At 36.2% G+C, this 9,624-nt stretch overlaps 1 protein-coding gene across 1 annotated transcript in view; it reads left to right on the top strand.

Moving 5' to 3' along the window:
• The window catches only part of LOC107672597 (phorbol ester/diacylglycerol-binding protein unc-13-like), a 53,406-nt gene extending 44,133 nt beyond the window's left edge, over positions 1-9,273 (top strand). Inside the window, exons 4-9 of the mRNA XM_016465854.1 lie at positions 1,472-1,589; positions 2,552-2,675; positions 3,172-3,245; positions 3,969-4,026; positions 6,817-7,036; positions 7,581-9,273. Coding sequence (XP_016321340.1) covers positions 1,472-1,589; positions 2,552-2,675; positions 3,172-3,245; positions 3,969-4,026; positions 6,817-7,036; positions 7,581-9,273 — 2,287 coding nt within the window. The remainder of the gene's footprint in view (positions 1-1,471; positions 1,590-2,551; positions 2,676-3,171; positions 3,246-3,968; positions 4,027-6,816; positions 7,037-7,580) is intronic.
• The last annotated feature ends 351 nt before the right edge of the window (positions 9,274-9,624 follow it).

The raw sequence follows: 9,624 nt of genomic DNA on the forward strand, positions 1-9,624 counted from the left end.
AAACCTACCATAAAAATTACAGACCCTTCATTTCTTTGTAAGTGGGCAAACTTACAAAATCAGCAGGGGATCAAATAACTATTTTCCCCACTGTAAATAGACTCATTTATAACATTAAATAAAACATTTTGTCAGAACCTCAAGTTGTCACGGTTGCACTACTGAGTGGAGTGCGGAACAAGGAACGGCGGGAGACGTGGAGTACATCAATCCAGAGACTTTTAATAACTTAAAGGAACCACGGAAAACTCACGTAGAACATGTAGGACGCTGAACTAAAAACAGGGAACACTATTTAAACACATGACAAATCAATAGACACAAAATGGGGAACACCTGGAATCAAATAAATTTAATCAGGACAGGAACAGGAAACTAACCAAATATGGGCATAAATACTGGGACACAGGGAGCACATGGGGAACAAAACACAACACAAGCCTGAAACAAGTAAATTAGCCTACATATTATTTTGTTTGGTTGTCTAATGTTTTATTTTCAGAATTTTGGGCAAACCGTGATCTCTATTCTTAAAATCAATTATCCAGAGTCATTGCATAAAAAAATTATAATATATCTGGCATCTAACTATTTCTATTAGTAATGTTTCTAATATTAAAATGTACAGGCTAGGATGTAAAATGTACAATCTGGCCCCCCTTTCTTTCTTTTGGTCCGTTCTTTTTATCCATGTGTTAACCCTAAAGCAGGGTCCAAAATAGACTGTCTTTGAGTAAGTTGAATTATTTCACCCCTAAATAATGAAAATTCTGTCATTATTTACCCACCCTCATTTAGTTTCTTACCCGTATTACTTTCTTTTTTATCATTATTAATTTTCTTTTTTAAATTCGCTTTTTAAATCCGGTAAAGTGAATGATGGGGCTGATTGGGGGATAAAAGCACCATGTAACTGTCTTAAAGTGGGTCATGTGAATTTTTCAAGTCATACAGGTTTGGAATGGCACACCAAAGAGTAAATAAGTATTAGAGCAAAAGTTTTCATTTTTGGGTGAACTATACTTTTAACTCTGACATAAACAACACGAACAAATAAATATATGCACATTTTTACAGATATGAAATCATGTATGTATGTACATAGGGATGATCTACTGAAGCAAACATTAGGCGGCTTAAACTTGATGTTATAAGAGACACAATTAACTATACTGTTAGCCACCAATATACAAGCAAACCCAACAACATAATTCCATTCCAAAAATGTACCATTAATAAATCAAAATTCAATTTTTATGATCTGTACGAAATATTTATGCCCGGTACATTTTCTCAATTCACCCACCATTGGTAAAGCTATTTTTAGACTCTCCCCTAAAGGACACTGATGAAGTGTCTTGAACTCACAGAGAGGTGTGGGTGAATTTGGAGATTTCAGAATTGGTGCATTTCTTCTTCATGTTTGATGATGGTCTGATCTCTATTTCTGTATCTCTATCTGTGGCCCAAGTGAGATTAATCGTCTGGACCTGGGTCTGGTTGTGGAGGTGTGGAATAAAGGGCTCATCTGGGACACCTTGATAGGAACAGCATGGATCCCACTTAACACCATACGCCAATCAGATGAGGTTAGTGGTCACCACCAGCCAATCGGAATGAAGAGAATACGCCCTCAACAGTCACACATCTCAGCTGTCTATCTGGTGAGGCATGAAAGTGCCACTCCCATCTTGTTTCACACAAGAAGTTAAGACCATCTGAGTCATGCCCGGAGCTGAGGTGGGTGGGGAATGCAGTGCAAACGGTGAGAATGATGAAAACAATGCCTGAATTGCTTCCAACTGGACAGTTCTGGAATAACCCCAGGGTATCAGTCAAAGGCAGTCAATTAAAGGAATAATTCATCCCAAAATTAAAATGTGCTGAAAATTTACCCTTAGGCCATCCAAGATGTTGAAGAGTTTGTTTCTTCAACAGATTTGGAGAAATTCAGCATTACATCACTTGACAATAGATCCTCTGCAGTAAATGGGTGCCGTCAGAATGAGAGTCCAAACAGCTTATAAAAACATCACAATAATCCACAAGTAACCCACATGACTCCAGTCCATCAATTAATATCTTAAGCAAAAAGCTTCATTAAGATATTTATAACTTCAAGCCGTTGCTTCTGGCTAAAATATATTATATAATATAATATTGCTATAATATTGCTTTCTTCATTAAAAAAGTTGTATCATCTGAATCAAGAAAGAAAAATGCACAGATCAAGAACTCTTTACAAATGAAAGCAGTTCAAAACACTTCTAAAATCTGTTTTTGGATTCTGTCTGGATTTTGATGTGAGAGGACAAGGGATAGATGTTTTCACTTGAGAAAGCGTTATTATGGGTAATGGACTGGCATTCAGCCTAGAGCCGTGTTGGTGGCCACTCACATTTTCTGCTGAAAATATAAAAATGTAGTTTAATTAGTTAATGTGGCCCTCATGAATTTATAAATGGAAAATGCACATACTCTTGTGAAACAAATAAAGTCAAAGTCTCTCTGGCATGGAGTCTTACAGGTCTCTCTCTCTCTCTTTCTTTAGGAGGGGCCTGGAGAATGGACCTCACTGGATTCTGAGGTTCTGATGAAGGAAGATGAGATATATGGCACTAAAAACCCCACTCCTCACCAAGTGCTGCTGGACACACGCTTTGAGCTCCCTTTCGGTAGTCCACATACTGTATAATAGAATAGAATTTAGTAGAATAGAATATTCCTTATTTTATTTTATTTTTAGATTGACCTTTTCTCAAACCTCTTAGAACAGATTCTAAGCAGTTCCTTTAACTGCCATATATACAGTGGCCACAAAAAGAAATTCATACATTTTGAAGTGACTTAAGTGTTCAAGTACTTTTTAGGGCCACTGTATGATATAAAAAATCTAAATGAATTGGGAGAAGTAAGGAGACGTAAATGGAGAACATCTCAGGGAAAAAAAGAGTGGAAGCAAAGTGTGCTGATGTATTTGTGATGTTCCTGCAGTAACCTCTGTGTCTCATGCCATATTAAACACTGTGAATACAGAATTGAGTGCTGTGTGGCCAGTAAACTGGAAGGGAGGAGTGAGAGGTGCATTGGAACAGTGGAAGCTGGAGTTTTATCTAAAGATATCAGACTTTCTTTTCTGCTTATTTCTGTATTATTTGTTTGCGTTTGCAGATATCCCTGACGACGAGGCCCAGTACTGGACTAAAAAGCTGGAGCGCATCAACTCTATGAGGATACATGATGAGGTACAGACTGTGTGTGTTTAGATGGAGTAGAGATGTTAGAATATGTACAGTAGAAGTAACATGTTAGTTTGATGGACCTGGGCAAGAGTTACCATTATTCAGATTCAATGAGTGAATTTTATATTTGAGATATGATTTTTTTTTTCATATCCAACAAATGGAAATCTGGATAGGTTTTTTTAATTCATTTTCAGCTGTTGCCTGAAACTCAGAACCTTTTCTTAAATATATAAAAAGATACCTCATAAACTTCAGATTTGTATTTTCATGCATAGTGATTTTGGTTGTGTTGAATTTGTATATTGTATCAGGTATTTGGTATTTTGATCTCAGCAGCATTGCATTGGTACACCAAAAAAATTATGGAATTCTGTAGTTTTGTTAAAAGAATGATCTTTTACTGCCTCCTGCTGTGAGCACTGAGCACTGCAAGGGCCTTACAGTTCTACTGTCAAAAGACCACTAAGATGTGCTGTATAACCAATGGAGGGGAAGATTAGAGCACATGAACATCACATCTGATTAGTTATAAATGATTCCTAGCAGACATGGTTTATTGTTGTCTTAGCCAGTGTAAAACAAGTTTAAGTAAGCCTCTATCTTAGGCTTTTTGATTCACCTCGTTTATGAAAACAGACACAGGTAAGCTGATGTTAGCTGAAATACTTTGTGTATTATCATGACTTTTAACCATTTTGTTAATTTCCCATCAATTTTTAATAGTACTCACTGCAAGATGAAGCACAGAGAAGACAGCTGCCCTCAGTGCCCTCGCAGTGCTGTAAGTATTCTCTTTTCAGCTTTTACTGAGGGGAAAAAAAAGAAATGACATGACGAGTCCTCTTCAAGCCAGTAGATGGCAGTAGTTTATAGCTGTTGTGATGCATTTAACCCTGATGATTATGGCAATCAGAATTTTATGTTCTGTTTGTTGCATTAAAATTGCAAGTGTCAAGATTTACTTTTGCTTAAAAGGATAGTACACTTAACAAATGAGGATTCTGTTATCATTTACCTTCATGTTAACTTAAACCTTTATTACTTTATTTTTTTACTTGGAACATAAAATATGATGTTAAGCAGAATGACACTGTGATAGTCAATATTTACTTTCATTATAATGCAATGGAGTAGAAGTGAATACTATGACATCTCTAACATTCTGTGTAACATTTACTTTCTTGTTCCATGAAAAATAATGTCATACAGATTTGTAACAACATGAATGTGAGTAAATAATTGCTGAATATACATGTTTTGGGTGACCTACCCAACTGTGAAGTAATTTACTCAAGTACTTGATAGCAATTTGTAATAAAAAAAATACAGTAGTAGATTTATGATCTTAAATAATCAAGAAAGCAGAATTGCATGCAAATTCGTTAAACACTCCGTTGGTTATGCAATTATATTTTGCATGAGTAACACTTACAATAAGACTTTATTAGTTAATGTCAATGCATTGACTATCAAATCTCATTGTCAGTGTTAAAGTATTTATGAATCTTTCTTAACATTTGTTAGTACAACTATCCATTCTTAGTTCATGTTAGCTCAGGTCTGCTAAACATTAAGAAATACAAATTGTGGTTTTAATAATGTATTAGTAAATGATGAAATTAAGATTAATAAATGCTTTATACTTTTATTTCATTGTTAGTTCATGTTCACTATGTCAATGTTATCAAATGGAACCTTATTGTAAAGTGTTACATCTATCTTCTGCTGTTTAACTTTCTCCAAACCACTAGGCAATTGGACATACTTTGGATGGAATGATCAGCAGAGTATGTACTTAATGTGTGTTGGAACTAATCATCATTTCACTTCTTTCTTTCTTTCTTTCTTTCTTTCTTTTTCTTTCTTTCTTTCTTTCTGTTACCATTTATTAATTTACAGAGAGAGAAAGAATGAATAATGAATAATTTACATTACACAAATATGCAAACAGATTCTGAGAGTGATTAAGCAAAATATATAATATTTATTAGTAATACACCAGAATCTAAGACATCAAGTTGTCTAATATGCACTACCAGTCAATTGTTTTGAAACACTAGACTGAATTTGTTTGCCATCTTAAAGGGTTAGTTCACCCAAAAATGAAAATTCTGTCATTAATTACTCACCCTCATGTCGTTTCAAACCCGTAAGACCTTCGGATACTTTCCAAAATGGCGCTACAGGGTGATGCGAAGGAGACGAATTGTTGTATTAAGTCATTTTTTTTTTTCTTTTGCACACAAAAAGTATTCTCGTAGCTTTGTATAATTGCGGATGAACCACTGATGTCACATGGATTATTTTACAGATCTCCTTGCTACGTTTCTGGACTTGGGAACATTTCAGTAGCGTTGCTGTCTATGCAGGGTCAGACAGCTCTCAGATTCCATCAAAAATATCTTCATTTGTGTTCCGAAGATGAACGAAGGTCTTACGGGTTTGAAACGACATGAGGGTGAGTAATTAATGACAGAATTTTCATTTTTGGGTGAACTAACTCTTTAAGGGGCGGTCACACTACACTTTTCGCTCCATTGGCATCCATTCATACATGTGCAAATGTAGGAGAGCAGAAACGCAATCTCATGCGAAAAAGTTTTGCATTTCGCTGCATTACAAAGTTCAAGTTTGGTGAACTCTGACCTGCTAATTAATATCACATGAAACTGTGTGACCAACAAAAGATCAAAACATCACAGCATGCCCTCGTAGCTGAATTAAAAGAACAGAAATGTAAAACTGCAGCATTGCAGGAAAGTGGATTAGATTGTATGGTTTTACATTTTAGATTTATTATTATTTGTTATGTGTTGAATTTAAGTTTTTGAAAAGACGCTGCAGAGCTCAACGTCATATCATGACCGTTGCAGTGTCTGAAGAAATTTCGTATGCTCAAAGTCAAGTCTGACCATGGCTTTAAACCTTTCAATAATGCTTATATTCTTAAAATTATTTCTAATTGTGCCATATGGTTTTCGTTGCAAAACTATAATTTTATGACTATTTTATTTATTTTATTTTCATTGGTAATTTTACTATTATTCTAAAATTGAGAAAATAGTAATTTGTCTGCCCAAGCTGATGACTAATAGTGTACATAAAACAAGATGAAGTATTGTGCATTTGCAAACTGAAATTTTCCACTATTCTTCCTCCTTTCCTATTTTGGTTATTCATCATTCCTTCATTATACATATATTTGTACTTCATGCATTTATTTGTTGTGTATGTGATTTGTATTTAGAAATGTTTAATTGACAAATAACATCTACATCACCTTTATTTTTTCCATTTTTTATTTCCTTTTAGATTTTATGCAGTGTTGTGAGAGAACCTTTTACAAGTAAAAATATTTAATATAATTTCTCATTTAATATGAAGCTAAAAATAAATAATAATAAATGTAGTTTAAAATAATGTATGCTGGAATATAGCATATACCACAACTGTCACTGCTCTAGCATGGTCTTTGGAGTCTCTGCATTCATTTAATTTAATTCATTTGAAGTTTTAGGTGAAATTCTCCCTGACCACACTTTAATCATTTCTGGATTATGTTGTGTTGTAGCTTTTGATGACCACGACAGCGCTGGGGATGACCGGGACAGTGATTACCGCAGTGAGACAAACAGCAGGCCTCCACGATACCACACCACAGCTCAACCCAATTCCTCGGTACATCAGTACCCTATTGGCAGAAGATTACAGAATCGGGCATTATCAAAAGAGTCTAGGACAGACTCTATCCAGAGCTATGACTTGGATTATAGAGAAGGAAGGGAACAGAGGTATGTTGATTACACAAACACATGTACAGCTTGGCATACATTGAAATATTCCATTACCCACACATTATCTAAAAATACTTAAAAAAAAAAAAAAAAAAAAAAAGGATTATTATTTACAATATTAAAATTATCGGAAGCAACCGTGAATAAGATACTATTACTTATTTTCAGATAATGTCTTGAATATACTTTTGTCTTTCTTTTAAATTTGTTTTCTTGTTTAAAGTTCGTTAAAAACAAGGGCAGTGTGCAAAAATCTGCCAGTGCAGTAAAACAAAATGCACATATTCAAGATATGATCTATGAATAATATCTAAGAGTTGCTTCTAAACTAAATTTTAAGAATTAAAATCATCAAGAAAGTAATTTTTTTTTACAGTCAGTTTAGCTCCAAAAATTTTCAATTTTACTTTCATACATTTTCATTTTTCTGTCTTTCTTTTTTATCCATCTATATAATTCAATTTAAGATTTTGTTAATTTCTCTTCCTGTTCATTCTTCTCCTCATCCATGCTTCTGGCACTTTCACTTTATGCACACCAGATTTTTAAGTGGTACAGATGATGTCAGAATGATTCCAGTGGACTCAGGTATGGGAGTTGAAGACTGGGAGATCAAATATAAAATTAATGACAACATACTGGATGATTACCTGGAACCAGAGCAGAAAACGTGGGGTGATGATGATGACACCAAGAGTGAAATTTATAGAATCAACTCCAAAGACAGTCGGTTTTACCAGACAGTACATTGTGATGCAATGTCCCCAGAGGAGGCTGAGGAGTATGATGCATCAGGAAATCCCATCAGGAGAGCAGCCACAGGCAGCAGTGAGGTCCGTTTGGTCTATAAGGAAGCTAGAAACTTTGAGGATGAAATTTCCCCTCCTGAAATTTCCATCATTCCTTCAATTTCGCAACTTCGCAAGGCAAACCAAGCATCATATACAGAGGGGCTGTTGTACAAAACCAGGATGTGGGCCAAGAACTCATTTGAAGACACCCTTGAGAACTATACAATTTATTGTGAGGAAGAGGAAGCCAGGATGAGAGCAAGAAGTGAATATGGGTCTGCAGGATCTGATGAAATGCAGTTCTCTCTTGGGTCTGAAGAGGAGCTAGATGATATGGCGTTTGTAGAAGAGGATGCACAGTATGAATATGACAGTTACTACAGTAATGCAAGATATATTTCCTCTTATGATGAATGGTCACAAGGCTATAATGAACAACAGAGCAGCATGGGGAATGATTGCACAAGGGGCCCAGATGAAATATTGTCACCTGTGCAGGAGCCAAATAAGGAGTATCACGATACTATGGATGAACTTCAGAACTTAGTTGACTCTGTGTCAGAATATCTGGCTGGACGAGAGGAGGAAATGAGTAAATATGAATCAATGGAAAAATCTGTCACAAAAACAGAAACAGAGAGTGAAGAAAAGAAAATTGAGGGTAAAGCAGCTGAGATAAAAGAGGAAAAAGCTGTGGAACAAGGTATTGCGGGTGCTAAAAATGCCATGAGCTCTTTGTTTAACTCAATCACAAATACTAAACCAGCAGCTGAAAATACAGAATCAACAGAAACTACAACAAAAACTCCATCTCCAGTTCCTCCACAGTCAGAGTCTGGTATTTCTAAACTGTTCTCTTTCATAACTAAATCAACTGGTAGTCCAACTCCTGTTGCTGTTGTACCACCTGCTAATCAGGAATCTAATGCAGACAAGAAGTTCTCTTTGCAGTCGCTGTTGCCATTTCAGTTCCCAGAGGTCAGTCGACCAGCTAGTGCCACATCAGAGACTGATGCTACAATCATTGCTGATTCAAGTGGCTCTCAATCTCAGGACTCCACTCCAAGTCAGACACAAACAGTGGTCGATTCAGTGCTAGGAAGATTGAGCCCTTTCAGGCTTTTTGGAGACAAATCAAGTGCTCAAACTATTTCACAACCAAATATAACTCAGGGAAATGCAGAGTCTAAAGAAGAATCTATGGAGAAATCCAAAAGTTTGTCTTTAGAGAGGTCTGCCACACAACCTGAGCACCAGTCCTCATGTGGGGGATCAGGATGTGGATCAGTAGAGCTTTTACCTGATACAGAATCATCTGGTGAATTACCTGATTCCATGCCCAGAGGGGTTACGGCCAAGCTAGTAGAGAGTAAAACTGAGGCAAAGCCTGCCAGTCAAACACTCGCAGAAGACACTGGATTCTTTAGCCCCTTTAAAAAGTAATTGAACTCACTCATATCAAACAATGCTCCTGACGATAAGCCAACTGAGGTCCCCTCAGTGTTTTCTATTTTTAAGCCAGCCGAGGCTCCAAAATCTGAGGATGTGTCTGGTACTTTTGGCAATAAATTAAAGCTCCCTTTCTTTTCCTCAGATGCTCCAGTCAATACTCAGGCGCCTAAACAAGAAGGTGGTATGCTGTCTGGATTTCTAAAACTGACAACAGGTGAAGATCCCAATACTCCTAGATCTGGCGGACCCCAAGCTGGGGCTAAATCACCACTGTCCAGTCGTTCTGCACTGCTTGAAAGTGTTTCCAAAGGAAATGCAGATACTGGCTGGGTTTCCAATCTA

This window comes from Sinocyclocheilus anshuiensis, unplaced genomic scaffold, assembly GCF_001515605.1.
Source record: "Sinocyclocheilus anshuiensis isolate Anshui unplaced genomic scaffold, SAMN03320099.WGS_v1.1 scaffold100, whole genome shotgun sequence".
Taxonomy (NCBI): domain Eukaryota; kingdom Metazoa; phylum Chordata; class Actinopteri; order Cypriniformes; family Cyprinidae; genus Sinocyclocheilus; species Sinocyclocheilus anshuiensis.